This window comes from Rhineura floridana, chromosome 6 (genome assembly GCF_030035675.1).
Source record: "Rhineura floridana isolate rRhiFlo1 chromosome 6, rRhiFlo1.hap2, whole genome shotgun sequence".
Taxonomy (NCBI): domain Eukaryota; kingdom Metazoa; phylum Chordata; class Lepidosauria; order Squamata; family Rhineuridae; genus Rhineura; species Rhineura floridana.
This window is the reverse complement of record NC_084485.1, coordinates 122047690-122068242: the sequence shown is the minus strand read 5'-3', so window position 1 is coordinate 122068242 and position 20553 is coordinate 122047690. Positions and strand designations below refer to the sequence as shown.

Below are 20553 nucleotides of genomic sequence, written 5' to 3'. Positions count from 1 at the left end.
TTAGGTTTCTTCTACATAACTTATATTCACTTTGAATTATCTTGGGGAAGGAAAACTAGTAAATATTTATGTAATAAATAACATTCATTTTCTCTAATATTTCAGGTTCTTCATTCTGCTCTTTTCACTTTTGATTTAATAGAGAGTGTTTTGGCCAGGGTAGAAGAACTCATTGAAACCAAAACAAAAGCTGCAACTGAAGAAACTACTGGGATCAAATGAAGCATATTGCCTCCCTTATACCAATAGTGTTTCACATCATGCACTCTTGTTTATTCTTCTAACATTATGACTTTACTTGAAAAGATAAAAATACCAAGACTTAAATATATGCCAGGTCGTCATTATACAGGCTGGTGGAAAAGAAGGCCCAAGGTATTTTTCTACACCTTCAGAAGTGTCAAGGAAGTGTTAAAACTTGATTGTTGTTTTTGCTAAATTCATGTAGAAGTGTGTCTTAGCATTTATTAAAAACCACTAAGCCGGGATCACTGCACTGAAGCCTCTGGAAATGTTTTTGGCTAGCAAAACTCCCAGGAGCATGTATAACCATGGGGTTTCATGGGATGGGTAGGTCAGTAAACTTTTGGATGACACAGCCTATTTTATAACCCTACTGTGATACAAGGCACACTGCTCAATGTAGCAACAAACAGAAATAGGAACAGGCATGGGTAGGTGCACATAGTCCCCCAATGGGATTTCTCGATAAACAGATCTGCAAAAGAATTTCATAATTGCCATTAATACCTAACTTTGATGGCACAGGTTTATACACACTCTGGCCTGGGCCTCTAAAATAAACCACTTATGGAACAGTCAAGCTGTACAATACAGACCCAAGTATTCAGAAAATAGCAAGGAAAAAGCAAAAATAAAACAAGGTTGAAGTGTAAGTGATATAAAGTCCCTTCCTGGCATTACTTCAGCTCAGCAAGGAAAATATCCCAACAGGTGGGATATGGCAGAAACCACAAATTGTCATGTGCCTGTGTTGACATTAGAGAGAGTACATTCTAGGCTTGCAGTGTAAATACTGAGAACTCATTCCAATTGCCTTAGGACTGATTCAAAGATGGGGCAGTAGTGTATAGCAGCATGTATGTAGCACTGTTTGATCACAGGGTGGATAGCTTGAACAATTACTTGGAGAGAATTGGATCACCTCATGGCAGCAAGGCCTACCACTATGATATTACATTCAGATAATGTAAAGGTCATTGGGAATCCTAACTATCATTTCTGCTGTGAATAAATTCTTCCCAGCAAATTAGCTTGATCATTTCTAGAAATGTTTCAGAGCTGGTGCATCACCAATACAGGCAGATCTGACTGGGAGGTGGGAGTTCATTTAACAAATATATTTCCATTCATGATGGAAAAATTAACATCAAGTACAAATAATTACTGGAAAAGCAGAAACAAAATTGGGTAGGTACAATTTATTGGTGTTGTGTATATTTTTTAAGGGTGTACCAATAATTGTTCTGTGCTCTTGAATAATTACCATTCTTTCTGTTGTTTAAGTGTTTCTGGATACCCTTTTCAAGTGAACAGTAGTATGTCTTGGATGGTTGTGCAGTAAACTAAACTTTTCACAAATGGCACAAAATAATTCATTCTGAATGTATCTGATGCAGGAATGTGTTTTCCAAAACACACGTACTGCTTGTGGATTCATTTTTAAAAGCACAAAATTGAGACTATTTTGTAAATAAATATTACCAAAGCTTTTGAATAAAACCTTAAGTAGTGTTTGCTAAACTATAATCTAGTTGACTCTGATGAAGCATTTTCCAAACATGGCTTTGTTCTACAATCTGCATCTTTGCCATTAGCATTCTGTAGCGAATGTTCTCCAGGTGTGGTTTTGAAGTGGTCTTTAGAAGGAGAGAGAAATACAGCAGGTTATAGTAATGGTTCTGCAATTAATATATCATGTGAGCTTTAAATGCTTTGGGACTCTTTTTGTGTAGCATTTCCAATATCCAGAAAGATCTTGAGGCAAAGTTCTAAAAAGGCTTTGTAAAAGAACACTTTTTCTTGCAGGGCCATATTTGAGAGATTTTAAACCTCTATTTTGAACAAGATGTTTCTGACAAACCTAGAGTGAAAGCTTATCAATGACTTCTCTTCAGATTTAAGAAGATATCAATCGCATTCATTCTGTTCTCATATTGGCAGGATTGAGGGAAAAAATCATAAGTTTAAACTGAAGTAACTCCTTAAAGGATTGAATAGTTATTTTGAAGAACATAGCTTAAAATAGCCTTAACCTCGCTGCAGAGTAAGCTACATTGAATAGGTATGCTGGGATATATATACTTATTTAAAATTAAGTATGTGGTTTTTAATAATCCTTGCAGATGTATCTTATGTACCTTCTTTCATATATCATTAAGCACTGGCTCTTATCTATATTTGCCAGCCATTGTTCTATGCATTTATAATTAGTATTACAAGTAACAAACAGTGAATAACTAACTTATTGCACTTCTATCACACCTTTCCTCCAAGGATACATTTGATTCTTTTTTTAAAAAAAACCCACCAAATAAACAACAACAACCATCTCATAAGGTAGGCTGAAAGATAATGACTGGCTTAGGGCCATCCAATGAGTTCCAAATAAACAACAACAACCATCTCATAAGGTAGGCTGAAAGATAATGACTGGCTTAGGGTCATCCAGTGAGTTCCATGGCTGTGATAGGAATTTAAACCTGAGGCTTCCCCATCCTTGTCTGGCGCTCTAACCACTGTAACACACTGGCCAGAATCTCTGCTATATCAGTATTAGGTGCAAGTACATGCATAGCATATGCAAGGGACTTTTAAGAAATCATGTGGAAACTTTATAGTTATGTAGTCATAGTTACTTTGTATTATTTTATTATCTGAGAAATGTAAGTTCTGCCCCTTACCTTTGCTATAGTTAGCATGAGTTTAATAGCTTCAGCAGAATTGTGAACTGGGATTATTCGTAAATTGCTGCCTAGAAATCTGAAACAGAAACCTCAAATGTCAATTATGCTAAGTACAGTATTTGTTGACAGCATCGACCAGAATAAGAGCATGCTATTACATAAGTATATTTTAATGTGATTATAACATACAGCATATTGGGATTTTACAAAAGCTGATACTTTATTTTCACTAGGATTGGGATAGTGGAAGCTGGTTGAATAGTGAGGATAGATCTAGAACTTACAGGCTATGTAAGAAGGAAAAGTGAAGTTGAAGAGCTTCCCTAACACTGCCCTCCCACTCTGATCTGGGCAGACTTAGAAAAGTAAGGTGCATTGTATTTTAATAAAAGTGACTATTACAAAGAACTTTTGTTCCTTAGCTTTTATTGCAGATCTACCTAACTAGAGTCCTGCTTTCTCCCATTTGTACAAGTGTACCCATACATAAGGATAGGAACCTAAAGCTTTCCAGATGTTGTTGGGGTCCAACTTCCATTAGCCCCAGTCAGCAGGGCCAATGGCCAGGGATGATAGAAGGTACAGCCCAGCCACACCTGGACGGCCAAAGATTCCCCACTCCTCACATACACCTTGTAGTATGGCTGATTTAAAAAAATAGAGATGATAATGTTAATATGGCTAACCTGAGAATAGTCCTAGCTGCTTTAAAATAAAAACCCACCGAGTTGACACTTTGAGAACTTCCTTTCATTAGATAAAAACAGAAGAGCAGCCCTGCTGAATTTGATCTATGGTCTAGCATCCCATTTCTCACAATTCCCAACCAGATAATGTGAGGATGCCCACATGCAGGAAGACAATAGCCCACTTTAGTTGTTGCTTCTAGCAGATAATTTAGGACATGCAACCTCTATACATAGCAATCATAAGAAGAGCCTGCTGGATCAGGCCAGTGGCCCATCTAGCCCAGCATCCTGTTGTCATAGTGGGCAACCAGGTGCCTAAGTAGCCATTCAGGATGGGCGAGAAATTCGATTCAGTTCACATTTCAAGCTGAATCTACCAATGTCGCACTTTCTGAAGCAGTATGAGAACCGAAACACGACTTCCAGGAAGGGTGACTTCGCCTGTGCCTGCCTTTGAGACGAGCTCTCGTCTCAGAGGAAGCTTTTTCAGTTTTAAAATCAGTCAGAACGTTCTTTTTGACTGGTAAAGATTTTCTCCCGGGAAGGGAGAAACGTAGAGATTAACCTCAAAAGCCTGTTTTTGTTGGGAGGACTGGATTTCATTAATTTATGAGAGAAGGTTCAGCCAACAATGCCGGACGGACTTCCAACAAGCTCTAACTGATTAAGCGACACGTTTATCTTTTCTTCAAAGAAAAACGGACTTTAACAGGCAAGCATCCTTCTTTCTGTTTTTTTTCACTTGGTTTAAATTGTTGCAGCAAAAAGAGATTTGTCAATGAATCAGCTATAAAGAATTTCTGGGTGGATTATAACTCTTCACGAAATTAAGGAGGAAAGAAATTGAAAAAGCTTATCTTTGTTTTTATTGCAAAAAGCTGGCCTGGAAGTGCATTCTAAAGATACAAACGGAAGAGGGATTTCTATTTTGAGGAGGAAAAAAAATAAATAAATTTGATTTATGAACTTTGGAGTATTATATGTCCAGGACTATTTTCTTTTTGGTCTATTTCATTTTGACGAATCTACTTGTTCATGACGCCACTATCTGTTTTGAAGCTGGGAACTAAATTTGTTTTGTATTCCTGAACATATAAGAGATAAGGCAGGCTGTACTGTCTACACTGTGATGTCATCAAGCCTGGGATATTAACCCAATTGTGGCTGAAATAATTTTTGTTTTCGTGGTTTTAAGAATGGCAATCAGGAAAGTGGTTGAGACCATGGAAGAAATTATGTTTCAGAAAATAATGGATGAGATTGAGATAACGAAACAAACCCTGAGACAGGGTAGACAGGAGATGAAAATTGAATTTGGCAAAATGACGCAGGAGCTTAAAGAAATAGGGGATCTTGTGAGAGGAGATTGATGAGATTAGAGATGAGAAAAGAAAAATTAAAGGGAAGATACAAGCCCTGGAGATTGGAACAAATGTGGAATTGGAAAAAGATTTGGAGTTTATGGATATTAGAAACAAAGTTTATTGTTTGGAATTCAACATTGTCTCTGAAGAAATTAATGAAGATATTAGAGATAAAGTTATCAAGGTATTGGATAATTTTCTGGACTGGAATGATGTGATGGAGCTTGACATAGAAAAAATCTATGGAATTAACTACAGATATGTGACAATGGAAAAATTCTCAAGAGATGAGCCAGTGCATTTTGTAAAAAAGAAGAACAGAGATATGACTTTACAACAATATTTCAGCAACATATTCAGAATTGATGGCAAGGAAATATTTGTGATAAAGGAAATTCCCATCAGACTCTTATTATATGACTATGGCTATGACAGCAAGATTATTATGGGATACTGATAATGGAAGAATGGATACTGAAATTACTGGACTGAACAGGACTATTGAAGATGGAAGATGGAATTAATATTGATAATGGAAGAATGGCTATTGAAATTATTGGACCTAACAGATCTGATGAGATGGATTAATCGATATGTTTATTTGGACTATGGCTATGACAACAAGATTATTATGGGATACTGATAATGGAAGAATGGCTACTGAAATTACTGGACTTAACAGGATTATTGAAGATGGAAGATGGAATTAACATTGATAATGGAAGAATGGCTATTGAAATTATTGGACCTAATAGACTTGAACGAGATGGATTAATCAACATGTTTATTTGGAGAAAAATTGAAAGATATATCTCTCAAGGAATTGAAACCTCTCTTTGACTTTTTGTGGAAAGAATAAAGTAATGTTTATGAGATTTGATGATTAATTAAGATAACTACTGGAGGAAAGTTGTTTTATAATATAATTTAAGAGACAGGATTGTTATATATTGTAGACCTATAACTGATCTGCGACAAATCGGAAGTCAACATTTTATTTTATTGTTTAATTGTTTTTGTTTTGTTTTGTTTTTTGTCTTTGAAAATTTGAATAAAAATTAATGATAAAAAAAAAGAACCGAAACACAGCCATCCTTCAAAATTTGAATTTTGCAATACAGTTCACCAATCAAACAATGTTTACAAAAATGTGTATGTTAGGGGAAGTGCATAAAAATAAATATGAGTGAAAATAATAGGCAAAAATGCATTATGTAATGAGAAATTGCTTGCAAAAATCTGTACATTAGTAAAAGCTGCCAACAAATATGTGCTTATTAGGAGAAATATGCAGTAAAATGCTGGAGAATTTTCATGAGGATTTTAAAAAATTCACAGATGAGAACTGGATTTAATATTGGAAAAATGAGAAACAGAGAATTGAAATTGACAGATCTTTCTATTGCTAACAGCCATTGACACACAAAAAAATGCTCCCTCTAACAGTCCAGTCCTATACTGTAACGGGTGGCAGGCCACAAAACTACCAGCACCCAGCACTGACAAACCCTATGAGGAGCTTAAGACAAAGGAAGTGAATGTAGGTTGGGCCTGCTGTCAGCAATTTGTGCTGCATTCTGAGTAGCCAGCAGGTGTAGTGAGAGTGAGGTAAATGAGGCAGTACAAAGATTCCAACAGCCACCTGCCCAGAAAAGGAAGCTGCCTTTGGAATGTCAGTTTAACCTCTTGCCCTGTAGCAGAAGACAGGATCAGACTAAGTCAAATGACCTACTTTTTGGAAATGGCAGCTGTGAAGGAGCCTGATCAAACTTGAGGGTTTTTTTTAATCCCCCCCTCTCTCTGCCCCCCCTCCCAGTTACAACAGTCCCAATGAAATTTACCATCTCAAGCTGCTGTCTTCCATGTTAGTGAAGCTGCTCCTGTGGCATACAGCTTTGAGTGGTAATGGAAGATTATCGTTAGGGCTGCATGGGGAGGGTTAAATGCCCTTCTCATGCATGATAGATTGAAAAAAAAGATGTGTGATTACACATTTAAAGTTGTATGTAATTTGACACCGAGAATCCCATTTACATTGGCTAGGGCTGCTAGGCTATTCATTTGAAAAAATGGTTGCAAAAGGGTTAGGACCTGGAAGCATCTCTGAGAATAAACTAGCAGGCCACTTGCATGTATCAACGGTAGTCATCTATTTCACTTTCACATATTCTGCCACTCTGCAAGATTTGCTAATGTGCCAAAGTCTTTCAACTAAATTGTTTCTAGCTTCAGTATCTGGAATCAAACATTCAATTAGAATAGTTTGTTCTTTGATGCAGAGGGAAAAATAAATTACGGAGGGATCAGCTGCTATCTGTACCTATAACTGGAACTGATGAACTGTGTATGTGCTTTTTGATGTTCATCTCAGCAGGAAAATACTAAACTATAATGAAATCTTCAAGCATTACTGGTGATCATTGGGAAATATTTCTAAGAAATGGAAACCAGGTTATTTTACTGCTTGATTTTAATAGCAGCAGTGAATAACAATCATAGTTGCTGGACTGATTTCCATTCTGGCCATGGGACAAATAAGCGAACATTGGCAATTTCCAGTCTTGTTTTTGTTGGACTTCTGACATGCCTAGATGGCACTAATTATAAATCATAGCTCAATGCATGCAGGTATTTGGACCTGAATGTACACTTCCACAGCCATTGTAACATTTTCTTTTATCAAGTAATAAATATGCAAGACCATAACTGAGTAGTAAAGTATATGTTTTAGACAGAGAAGATGCCATTCAGTCTCTGAAATCTCAGGTGATGGAAAACGCACCTTAAACCCCAGACAACCAGTAATGTTAAGACAGTACATGATACTGAGCTAGATGAACAGATAAGAGGGCTACACGCAATTGTGAGGAAATAAAACACACAAAAAGCCAAGCCAAAGGATCACAAAAATGTATTTAATTTTGTTAATAGGTTCCCAATACTATACAATAGTTCCCAAAGAGTTTCAGAAGCATTGCCTACATCAGGTGCAATCTCCTATGAGCTTAGCTGCTTATTCAGACTCAAAGCTACCTTCTATCCACCACAATACTGAGCGAAGTGGACAAAGTCTGGACTGTAATAAGTAGCTCCCAGTGTTTCTTTATTCATAGGTTTTCTGAAATCTTGAGCATACTTCTTGTTATGTGCCTTCAGGTTGATTATGATTTACGGCGACCCTATGTATCAGCGACCTCCAAGAGCATCTGTTATAAACTACCCAGTTCAGATCTTGTAAATTCAGGTCTGTGGCTTCCTTTATGGCAATTCATCTCTTGTTAGGCCTTCCTCTTTTTCTACTCCCTTCTGTTTTTCCCAGCATTATTGTCTTTTCTAGTGAATCATGTCTTCTCATGATGTGTCCAAAGTATGATAACCTTAGTTTCATCATTTTAGCTTCTAGTGACAGTTCTGGTTTAATTTCTTCCAACACCCAATTATTTGTCTTTTTCACAGTCCATGGTATCCACAAAGCTCTCCTCCAACACCACATTTCAAATGAGCTGATTTTTCTCTTATACACTTTTTTCACTGTCCAACTTTCAAAGAGAAAGTCTTCTCTTTGTTGTTTTGGATTATGTAAGTATGCTGCCCCTTAAAGGCTAACAAATGTATTATGGCACATACTTTTGTGGACTACAGGCCACTTCATCTGATGCATGAAGTGTTATTCTATCTTGCTGACAAACACTCATGGTTGGCAGGGGAGGAGGATTGTAAACAGTGGTGTCAGAAGGAAATTAAATGCAGAAAAGAACAGACTCTGATCATTGTTATTTTAGTGGCCATTATGATCAGATACTGTTGGATGACAATTCCGTAACTCATTTTAACACTTTGAATATAAGTGTATCCATTCTGTCACTTTAGGATATGCTCTGTTGTTGCAGTGCTACTGCCACGTCTCAGGTTGGGTTGTGCTACTCATTCCAATTGCTTCTTTGCTGCCATAAGGATCTTTATGACTGGACTTTTAGAAGCATAAGTCTAATTATTATATCACAGGTCATTGGAATGTGTGCTGCAGTTTTACACATACTTGCCTGGAAGTCTCACTAAATCAACAGGATGTACTTCTAGGTTAACTTTACTAGGATAGGGCCCCAATCTTTTAAAAAGTGAACACAAAACAGTGTTACCTTGTCCTTAGGGACTAATTAGTACTTAGGGACTAATGTTACATTTCCAGAATTGCCCCGTTATCAAACTGAGTGACATGTCACACTGACCAAGATGCATCATTTTCTTATATACTGCAATATAACAAAGTACAGTTACAGTGCTTTTATTCTTTGGCTAGCTTCAAATGGATGAACAAAACAGAATTCACCTACATATATTGGATGACTAGTACAACCCTGAATATTATTGTACTCAATTTTCTTTAGTAGCAAGACAATTTATGATTTGTTTCATACCTCTGCTGAACTCTGAACATCGCATCCCATTCCTTTGGTCCATGACGGGCAGCTGACAAAAGCAAAAATCCATTCCTGTGAATGTCCATGAACTTCTTTATTCTTTCAAAGAAAAGTTCTCTCTCTGCAAAAAAGAAGACTTGAGCATCGGCTAACAAAAATGCAACTCCTGGGAAAGAAGAAAGTTGGTTATTAAGTTAACTGCAGATAAAAATAATCAAAATTATATATAGTTGGGGTACATATCAATTATTGAAACAGTTTATTCAGAAATGAATATAAAGCTGCAGACATAAGCACACATACTTGGAAGTAACCCTCACTGCCAACACAATAATACTTATAAGTAAACGGGTCCAGGGTATGGATGAAAGGGTAGCAATGTGGGTCTGGGGGCTAATGGTTTCTATAATGTCCTGATCATATTGCCTTAGCTTGTTGCAGTGGTTCTCAGACTGTAGCATGGGATGATGGGAGACACATTAAGAATTAGTACGTGAATTTGCTTGTTTTTCTCTTCCCTTATCCTTTTGTATGATGCCTATTTAGATTTTTGACCTGTGGGTATGGACTGTGTCTTTTAAAAAAATCTCTGTATAGCACTTAGCAGATGCGAGGTGTTTTAAAAGTAACACACGTGCTTTGTTAAACCATATTGTGAAGCCCCACACCTTTACTACTAGTTAACAGTGTCTAAGTAAACCTATAAACCCAGCATTCATATTAAAAACAGAATAAAACCTACAATCTCTTCTTCTGTTTTCCAATGTATATTATCCTGGCTTGCTCATACGACACTTTCTGCAACTCATATCAAACTACAAGTATTCTAAAATTCCCTTCAGATGTGAATATGGCCACAGTCCTCTGATTTGGGAGGAGGATATGAGCCATCACAAAGTTACTGGCTGTGGGAAATTTAAATAGAGTCAAGTGTGAGTAAGATTACTCTATCCAGAACACTTGGTTCAGGCCCTGGTGTGTAAATTATAAAGCACCCTGATACTGTTGGCCGAATTACATTGTTGGGATTCTGCAAAACAGTATCAATAGTTTACAATTTGTTATTCTAACTTCCAATGCTCCCAACTCGAATTCTACAGATTATGAAGTCTTGTGGGCCTGATGTCATGCTGCTAGACCTCCCAGAAGTGTTTATCTTTGCCACAATTTAAAATACTGTACCAGAAAGAGAGAAAATAATTGATCCATTTTCCACTGTATCTGAATATCGAACCCGGTGTTGCTGATTTTGTAGGGACATTGAAATTTCATGACCCTAAATAAGTTATAAAACACAGTGTTAAAACGTGTTTACAATTCTGTTCATGGATTCAAAAGGAATTTTACGCACACACAACACAATAATTGTCTCGTCTTGATGGATCAGTTCAAAATCTGTATCTGGCAGCTGCCAAACGTGATTCTGTGGGTTCACTATCAGGGTATGAAGTCATTCAAATAACAGTGCCTTTTCTGAGCTTTGGCTGATACATCAGGTGTGACCTTACCAGGATCGAGACAGCTTGGCCACAGTTACCCTTCCTTTGGTAATCTTCCATTTAGACTATTGCAGTGCAATGCCTTAAAAATCAGTATGAAAAATCAGTATAAAAGTCAGTATGGTCCAGCACAGGGATGAAAGATTATTAACTGGGACTGGCTGATTTGACCACATTACACCTGTGCTTTGTGAGCTGTGGTAGCATCCAGTCTATTTCCAGACCCAATTTAAAATACTGGCTTTAACCTTTAAAGCCCTAAACTCTTTGGGGCCAGGTTTTTCCCATATGTGCCTACTGAAACCTTAAGATCATCTTTGGACACTCTCGTGGGAGCACCCACTGAATAAAGTGAGACAGACAATCATCAGGAAGAGGTCTTTTCAGGAATGGCCCCCTGTCTATGTATTAGCCTTCACAGTAAGACTTACCTGGAACCAAGTGAACACCTTTCTGTTCACCCAGGCCTTTTAAGTAACTTATTTATTTATTACATTTATATACTCCCCCATAGCCGAAGCTCTCTGGGCAATTTACAGCAATTAAAAACAATAAAAACAAATATACAAATTTTAAAACACAAAAAACAATTTAAAAACACATTTTAAAAAAATTAAAAACAATTTAAAAACACATGCTAAAATGTCTGGAACTGAAAAGATAAAAGTGTTGGCGCCAGGCACACCTCGTCAGGGAGATCATTCCATAATTTGGGGGCTACCACTGAGAAGGCCCTTTCCTTTGTTGCCATCCTCTGAGCTTCCCTCGGAGTAGGCACCCGGAGGAGGGCCTTAGATGTTGAGCGTAGTGTACAGGTGGGTTCATGTTGGGAGAGGCAATCCATCAGGTATTGTGGTCCTAAATCGTGTAAGGCTTTATAGGTTAAAACCAGCACCTTGAATCAAGCTCAGAAACATACAGGCAGCCAATGCAAGCAGGCCAGAATCGGTTTTATCTATTCAAACCATCTGGTCCCTGTTACCAATCTGGCCGCTGCATTTTGCACAAGTTGCAATTTCTGAACCATCTTCAAAGGCAGCCCCACATAGAGCGCACTGCAGTAATCTAGCTTGGAGGTTACCAGAGCATGGACAACTGAAGCCAGGTTATCCCTGTCCAGATAGGGGCGCAGCTGGGCCACCAACCGAAGTTGATAGAAGGCACTCCGTGCCACTGAGGCTACCTGAGCCTCAAGTGACAGAGATGGTTCTAGGAGAACCCCTGAACTATGAACCTGCTCCTTCAGGGGGAGTGCAACCCCATCCAGGACAGGTTGGACATCCACCATCCAGTCAGAAGAACCATCCACTAGCAGCATCTCAGTCTTGTCTGGATTGAGCCTCAGTTTATTAGCCCTCATCCAGTCCATTGTCGCAGCCAGGCGCCAGTTCAGCACATTGACAGCCTCACCTGAAGAAGATGAAAAGGAGAAATAGAGCTGCATGTCATCAGCATACTGATGGTAACGCACTCCAAAGCTCTGGATGACCGCACCCAATGGTTTCATGTAGATGCTGAACAGCATGGGGGACAGAACTGACCCTTGCAGAACCCCATACTGGAGAGTCCAGGGTCCTGAGCAATGTTCCCGAAGCACCACCTTCTTCTGGATCCAACCTGCCAAGTAGGAGTGGAACCACCGCCATGCAGTCCCTCCCACTCCCAACTCAGCTAGTCTTCCCAGAAGGATACCGTGGTCAAAGGTATCGAAAGCCGCTGAGAGATCAAGGAGAATCAACAGAGTCACACTCCCCCTGTCTCTCTCCCGACAGATGTCATCATACAGGGCAACCAAGGCTGTTTCCATGCTAAAACCAGGCCTGAGACCTGACCGAAATGGATCCAGATAATCAGTCTCATCCAAGAGGGTCTGGAGCTGGCCTGCCACCACTCATTCGAGGACCTTGCCCAGGGATGGAACATTTGCTACTGGCCTATAGTTAAGATTTTCTGGGTCCAGGGAGGGTCTCTTCAGGAGTGGTCTCACCACTGCCTCTTTCAGGCAGCCAGGGACCACCCCCTCTCACAGAGAGGCATTAATCACTTCCCTGGCCCAGCTGGCTGGTTCATCCCTGCTAGCTTTTATTAGCCAAGAAGGGCAAGGATCCAGCACAGAAGTGGTTGCATGAACCTGTCCAAGCACCTTGTCAACGTCCTCAAGCTGTACCAACTGAAACTCATCCAAAAAAACAAGGCTGTGCTCCGGATACCCCACTTGATTCACCTGCTATAACATTGGAGTCTAAGTCCTGGCGGATGCTAAAGATTTTATCCTGGAAGTGCCTAGCAAATTCATTACAGCGGGCTTCAGATGGTTCTACCATGTCCTTGGGGACAGCATGTAATAGCCCCTGGACAATTCTGAAGAGCTCTGCTGGGTGGCAGATTGATGATTTGATAGTGGCAGCAAAATATTGGTTTTTTGCTGCCCTCACTGCCCCTAAATACAGCTTACAATAGGCAGTTACCAGTGTGTAACTGCATCCACCAGTTCTTCTCCATCTGCACTCAAGCCGTCTCCTATATTGTTTCATCACTCTCAGCTCTGGAGTATACCATGGAGCCGTACAAGCTCTACACAGGAGAGAGCGCGCAGGAACAATCATGTCAACCACCCGGGTCATTTCTGTATTCCACAGTTCAACCAGGATTTCGACAGGAGCTCCAGCCCTATCAGCCGGAAAACTTCCCAGAGCCCTTTGGAAACCATCCGGATCCATTAGTCTGTGGGGGCGGACCAGCTTAATAGGTCCCCCATGCTTGCAGAGGGAAAAAGCCGCTGTAAGTCTAAACTTCAGCAAGCAGTGATCTGTCCATGATAGAGGGACTGATATAAGGCCCCCCACATTCAGATCACCATCTCCATGTCCAGTTGCAAAAACCAAGTCTAAAGTATGCCCTGCTACATGTGTTGGGCCAATTGCGGGACAGTCCTATGGTTGTCATGGAAACCATGAAATCCAGAGCTGCCCCAGATAAGGTGGCCTTGGCATGGATGTTGACATCCCCCAGAACCAACAGTCTGGGGGATCTCAACAGTATACCCGAGACCACCTCCAGCAGCTCAGCTAGGGAGTCTGTTGGGCAGCGGGGTGGACGGTACACCAACAGAATCCCCAGTCTGTCCTGCTGACCCAACACAAAGTGCAAACACTCCAGACCAGTAGTGACATGTACAGGGTGCTTGCAGAGGGATATGGAGCTCTTATAGACCACAGCAACCTCCCCAACCCTCAGGTCTTTAGTAATCTAAACCACTGTTCTGGTTTTAATTTTGGGTGTATGGCGAGTTCGGTTTTCTTGTATTTATGTAGTCTACCCCTTTTTAATACTTTTGTTTTAGTTTAGATTTCATTTTTTTATTATAAACCATCCATGGCACTTTGTCATGGGGTGGCATACAAAAGTCATAACTAAATAAATATACTGTCGCAATAGATGGTTTCATTCAACTGTCATCATGGCTAATCATTTATTGGTAAACCTATCCATGAATGTTTATATTCCTTTTTAAAGCATCCTGAGGAAGTAAGTTGTACAAGTTAATTATGTGTTGCGTGAAGGACTTCCTTTTGCCAGTCCTAAATCAAGTTCATTGGATCACTTCGAGTTCTAGTATAATGAGAAAAATTATCTATAGCATTTATTATTTTTAACCCTTCACCCCCTCTCCCCACTAAAATAATATGTGTTATCAAGCATGCAGTCTTTTAATGACTCTCATTGTAATCAGGGTGTTTTATGTTCAGCTAACCATACAAGGTAGCATTGTCGGGTTGCACCCTGGAGATCCATCGATTAAATTCTCCAATGCAACAAGAGATAAAGTAGCTGAGTCCTGTCAGTTCTTCCTAACCCTATCATCCATATCATACCTCCACCTCTCTGTGGCACACCTGTTCATTATGAAAGGCAAGGAAATAGGGTGGCCATAGAATGAGGGTAGGAATGGACAGGAGAAGCCATTGCTGCCTCATCTTCCAAATGCAACAGAGAATTTTAAAAGAGAACCTGCCGCCCTCCCGATGTTGTTGGACTCCGGCTCCCATCAGTGCTAGCTGGCATGGCAGTGGTCAGGGATGATGCAAGCTGTAGACTAGCAACATCTGGAGGGCCAGAGGTTTCCCATCCCTATAGTTATAAAGTTATCCCAGCAATCAAATTTTCATCTTGAGACAAGCTAGCCAAGTTTCCTTCTATTTCCTTTCCTATCAATCAAGAACAATGTTAACTTTTTAAGGCACTGATAGCGTACTGCCTTCAAGAATTGTTCCCATCAACAAAAAAGAGCAGCTAATAAAAACCGTTCAGCTGTATTAAAAAAAGGACTAACAACAAAGATCAACATTATAATCAATCAAAATGTTTCCTGAAAGCAAGGAGAATCCAGATAAAAACCTCTATAGTACTTTCTGCATTGCCTATTTGTCATTATGACTGTTCATTGCATGCTGCAATTGCTATTAGCAAACTGAAGGAAGACTCCAGAGGGAAAAGGAAGGGAAAGCCAACACATTGGTGAGAATTAGCTGTACCAACAAAAAGTCAATGCAAAAGCTACTTTGTTTATTGGGAAGCAGGGATGGCCTCAAGTTGGCAACAATTCTAAATGTCATAAAGGTGATGCTGTAGTTAGGAAGTGGCACTTAACAGTAGTAGAGTGCTCTCCCGCCACTCCACCCTCATGTAGAGTTCTTCAGTGTGGAAACACAAGGAATATAGATTACAACTGACGTACTCCATTTTTATTCAGTTATTTCTCCAAGTTGGAATGTCCCAGCAATGGTGGATATTCTTAGCACCCAACTCTGCCATATTGTTTCCTCCGTCACCTAACACGGGCATACAGATGCCGTATTAGATATATGTTTTAATGGGGTTTATCTATACTCCAGTTCCATCATTTAATGCATAAGGTGCAATGTAGCACATCTTAGCTCTACCTAAACCCGTACTCAAAATATTCCATATTAGGATCATTAGGAAAGAGAGACTAAAAATAAAATTGCCAATATAATACTGTATATTTGGTGTGACCACATTTTGAATACTGTGTTTGGTTTTGGTCACTGCACCTCAAAAAGGAGGTCACAGAGCTGGGAAAGTGCAGAAAAGGGAAACCAAAATTATCAAGGGTCTGGAACAGTTTCCCTATGAGGAAAGGTTGCAACACTTAGGGCTTTTCAGTTTAGAAAAAAGGCAAGTAAGGGGAAACATGATAGAGGTGAACAAAATTATAATTGGTATGGAGCAAGTGTATAGAAAGATGTTGTTCTCCCTCTTTCATAATACTAGAACCTGGAGGCATCCAGTGAAGCTTAATGTTGAAAGATTCGGGATTCACAGAAGGGAGGAAGCATTTCTTGACACTGCATAGTTAAACTATGGAATTTGTTCTCACAGGATGTAGTGATGGCCACCAACTTGGATGGCTATTTATATTACATTGATAGAGTAGTGTAGTGGCAAATTCAGAAGCGCAGGGTCCCTACATGTTAATCACAGCCATCCCCCGCCCTTTTTTTTTTTCTGTGCGGTTGAGAATGAGATCCTTGTTAATGCCTAGGAACCAATAAGCATGAAAGAGGAGTTCACACTGAGAAGAGTCGTCTAACATGCTTCCTTGTCCTTTCCTGCTGATTGGAGCCAATCAGAGTGAAAGGAGGCGAGTCCAACACTGAGAAGACACTTCTTAATGCCACCACTCTGCTCTTTCATACTTGGCTTGCAGGATGCTGGAGACATAGGGACCCTGCTCCCAGAAAAGTAAAGGGTCTAAGATCCTCTGAGACCCCCATGACTACACCCCTGCATTCATATCCTAGCTTTCCTCCAAAGCACTCAGGTGGTGTGCATGCTTCTGCCGCATCCCATTTGTGCTCATAAAAACCTGTGCAGTTGGCTAGGCTGCAAGATGGTGACTTGCCCAAAGTCACCCAGTGAGCTTCATTGCTGAGTGGGGAGTTCAACTCTTTAAGCTTTACATCACATTGGATCTTTAACAGAGGATTAGAGAAGTTCAAGAAGGATAAGGCCATCAATGGCTACTAAACAGAACGGCTGTGTACTACTGGATACAGCTCTAATACCCATTTGCTAGAGAATACAAGTGGGGAGAGTGCTATGGCACTCATGTTCTCTTTGTAGGCTTCCAAAAGGCAACTGATTGGCCACTGTGAGAACAGATTGCTGGACTAAATTGGACCTTTGATCTGATCCAGCAGCCTTTTCTTATGCCTTCTTCCTAGCCAGGTCATTCGTGTTTTAGATGTCCTTGAAATGGGGATGTTAATATGGTCAGTGATCATAGCGCTGAACATCTCTGGGGTGTTTGGGGAGGTCAGCAGTAGCACTAGCTTATGCATACTGTCTCAGAAAAATCACACTTTTGAGCAGCCATTGATCTTGGGTGAATTAAAATATTGCTATATGTTTTGGTGGATTGAGCTAAATCACCTCTTGGGGTCTCTTCCATCTCAGTAATTCCAAGCTGTTAAGACTGGAGTCTGAGAAGAAGAGGACTGCTAAAATCATCAAACCAGTTTCTCTTGTTAAGTAAATAGCCCTGGCCAAGTCTGTTTAGTATCCCCTTTGTTGTGTAAGATAGGATCAATATGTTTCAGCAGAAATAAATAGCTGGAGATACTTCCTACAAAGTTTGCTATTCTGTGAGAGTGAAAAAGAACAAATGATTTGCAAGTATGGAGTTAGTATGAGGCCAGAGCTTTGGGATTTCTTGGGAGCTTTGAAGGAGATGGGTGTCCCCCTGAAAATTAATGAGGGAGCAGTGTCTGTTGGACTGGTTTAACCCTGACTACACCCTGCAACTTTGGAGTTCTCACTGCTTGGAGAATTGTGGTTCATTACACTATGCTACAAATAATGTCAGTCAATCCCTTAATACTACACAGTGGATAATTTTTATTTTAAAGGTGACAGGGTTTAAGTCTATTTATTTATTTATTATCATTATTTTTACCCCGCCCTTTTTCCAAAACTGGAACTCACGGCGGCTTCCAGATAAAAGCACACATATAATTAAAAACATACAAAAGTCTAGATTAAAATCAAATTAAACAATTTACAGTATTAAAACCATTCATACATACAGTTAAAATAATTCAAACTCAATTTAAAACAATACAATTAGGGAACAGCAATGCAGCACCCTTCAAAACCTGTCCTTAACAGCTTTCAGTTCCAAAGGCTTGTTGAAATAAAAAAGTCTTTGCTTGCCGACAGAAGGACTGCAAGGAGGGGGCCATTCTTGCTTCCCTAGGAAGGGGGTTCCAAAGCCTCGGGGCAGCCACCGAAAAGGCCCTATCTTGCGTCCCCACTAGTCGTGCTTGTGAGGATGTAGGTATTGAGAGAAGGGCCTCTCCTGAGGATCTCAGGGCCCAGGCAGGCTCATATAGGGAGATACAGTCTGACAGATAGCCTGGACCTAAGCCATATAGGGCTTTATAGGTTATCACCAGCACTTTGAATTGTGTCCGGAAACAGAGTGGCAACCAGTGGAGCTTTTTTAACAGGTGAGTCGTATGGTCCCTGTAACCAGCCCCAGTTAACATTCTGGCTGCAGCACGTTGCACCAACTGAAGTTTCCGAACAGTCTTCAGAGGCAGCCCCACATAGAGCACGTTACAGTAATCTAAACGGGATGTAACTAAGGCATGTGTCACCGTGGCCAGATCAGACGGCTCAAGGAACGGGCGCAGTTGGCACACTAATCTTAATTGTGCAAAAACACTCCTGGCCACCGCAGAAACCTGGCCCTCCAAATTTAAAGCTGAGTCCAGGAGCACACCCAAACTGCGAACCTGCGTCTTCAGGGGGAGTGTAACCCCATCCAGCACAGGCTGAATCCCTATTCCCTGATTTGCCTTTCGACTGACCAGGAGCACCTCTGTTTACAAACTACTCTCTCTAATCTGGAGGCCTTAATCCCAGTCATATAGGGCCATGGTAGAGTTGAGTCCTGGTTTTGTTATTAAACTGTGATGCCATAGAAGCAACAATGGCTGTTACTTCTATATTAGGTTTTCCTAGATAGGGTTGGAATACACAGGCCCCATTTATTTTGGGACCCTGGGTGAGGCTACAGCAGCCTTACCCAACTAGTGGGCCACCAGATGTTGTTGGACCACAATTCCCATCTTTCCTGACCATTGGCAGTGCTGGCTGAGGATGATGGGAGTTGTGGTCCAATAACATCTGGTGGCCCACTAACTAGTTGGGAAAGGCTGGGCTAGAGGAACTTTTATGAACACTGGCAGTATACACAGTACCTGAAGAGATGAACTCACAATTACTGTTGTAATCCATCGTGCATTTTCTTGCCCACCACTTGCAGCCATTTTGACACAGTTACTGAAGCTTCTGCAGTATAGTCCCAGCCACAGTCCTCTAACACTTATGGAGACTACGTACTGTGGGAGGAAAGTAGTGGAACTATTGTTCACATCTTGTAAACAGCATGTAACAGGACATGTTATAGTGAATTTTTTTAATGGGCAAAAAAATGCCACAAGACAAGCAAAAGTGCAAAGAAGGTATGATCTACAAAGTTTAAGAGATGAACACGGCCTTAAGGTGGAATTCTAAGCACACTTACTTGAGAGTAAGTTCCATTGATTTCAATGGAACGTGCTTCAGAATAGACATGGCTGTTAGTTTTATTTGTAGTCCTTGGAGGCTATACATTCACTCCCATTCAACTGTGCAATACATTTGTACACTTTTTCAGTGTTTATTGCATTATTATTGCTGGATTTGGACAAAGCTTTATATTAGAATTTATATTTCATTTTTGTTATAGGATTGGGATTGGATTGGATATCCAGTGAGGATCCCTTCAGCCCTATGATTTTGGATGAGTGGGGTCTGCCAAACTACCGAACAGGGTAGTGCTAACGATAAAATGGGGAGGGGCAGAACCACATATGCCACCTTGACATCCTTGGAGGAACTGTGGTACATAACACATGCAAAAAATGTGCTCCCTCCTGCTACCCCACTATATCCATATGAAATGATATGAACGATATGAAGAGTATTATGAATAGAAAGTCAACTATGGTTTAGTAATTCCTCTAATTAATTATAACCATTACTGTATACAAGAGGGATCTTGAAAATGTCTGTTATTGTCATTAAGGCTTGCTAACAACAATGTGGGAACCAAAGGCATCTAGACCTTCCTAATTTACTCATTCCACCTTAAGCACAGCCTGTTTTACAGCTCCTTGAAAGCGGAGGTCAGGTCTTCAGTCAAGTTCCCCCTCACAGCTGTAGCTAAAGTTCCCCCTCACAGCTGTAGCTACAGAAGTTGAGCAAATACTAGATACAAATCAAGGCACGCTTTGGGCCTAGTTCTTGAAGGCCCTTCTACCTTCTTATCATAGCTAAGGAACTCAGCGTGGTTGCCAGCAGCACCTGCAGAGTGTCCAATAGGCCTTTTTGGTTGGTGGTGTCATTTTGGTTGGTGGTTCTTATAACTGGCAATAAATTCAATACACATTTAAATTAATAATGTAAGCCAGCGAGGGAGATGTCCTTCTGTGGGAGATGTTGCAACTTGAGCAGGGAGATTATACAAAATAATGTTTTTGTTTTTAATTTGTTCTCTCTAAAACTGGATTTTTTGGTTAGAT

General features: G+C 40.2%; 2 protein-coding genes across 5 annotated transcripts in view; one reads left to right on the top strand and one right to left on the bottom strand.

Moving 5' to 3' along the window:
* The window catches only part of GLMN (glomulin, FKBP associated protein), a 32942-nt gene extending 29607 nt beyond the window's left edge, over positions 1-3335 (top strand). For all 4 annotated transcript variants that reach the window (XM_061633667.1, XM_061633668.1, XM_061633670.1 and 1 more), the window contains one exon: positions 106-3335. In XM_061633667.1, the coding sequence (XP_061489651.1) occupies positions 106-222 (117 nt within the window). In that variant the 3' untranslated portion in view covers positions 223-3335. The remainder of the gene's footprint in view (positions 1-105) is intronic.
* Positions 1746-19257, bottom strand: C6H1orf146 (chromosome 6 C1orf146 homolog). Its single transcript, XM_061630651.1, has 5 exons — positions 19189-19257; positions 10584-10677; positions 9399-9567; positions 2925-3003; positions 1746-1880 (listed from the first exon to the last, which is right to left on the bottom strand). Exons 1-5 carry the CDS (start codon positions 19255-19257, stop codon positions 1746-1748), a joined length of 546 nt encoding a protein of 181 aa, XP_061486635.1.
* Positions 19258-20553: the final 1296 nt, after the last annotated feature.

Bases quoted from the DNA above. Each gene is read 5' to 3' on its own strand.
- C6H1orf146 (XM_061630651.1), bottom strand. From the start codon at position 19,257: ATGGCTGCAAGTGGTGGGCAAGAAAATGCACGATGGATTACAACAGTA. The intron at 9,568-10,583 runs GTACAGTATTTT...CTTCTTTCCCAG, and splicing joins AATTATTTTCTCTCTTTCTG to GAGTTGCATTTTTGTTAGCC. The intron at 1,881-2,924 runs GTAAGGGGCAGA...CTCCTTCTAAAG, and splicing joins TCATGCTAACTATAGCAAAG to ACCACTTCAAAACCACACCT.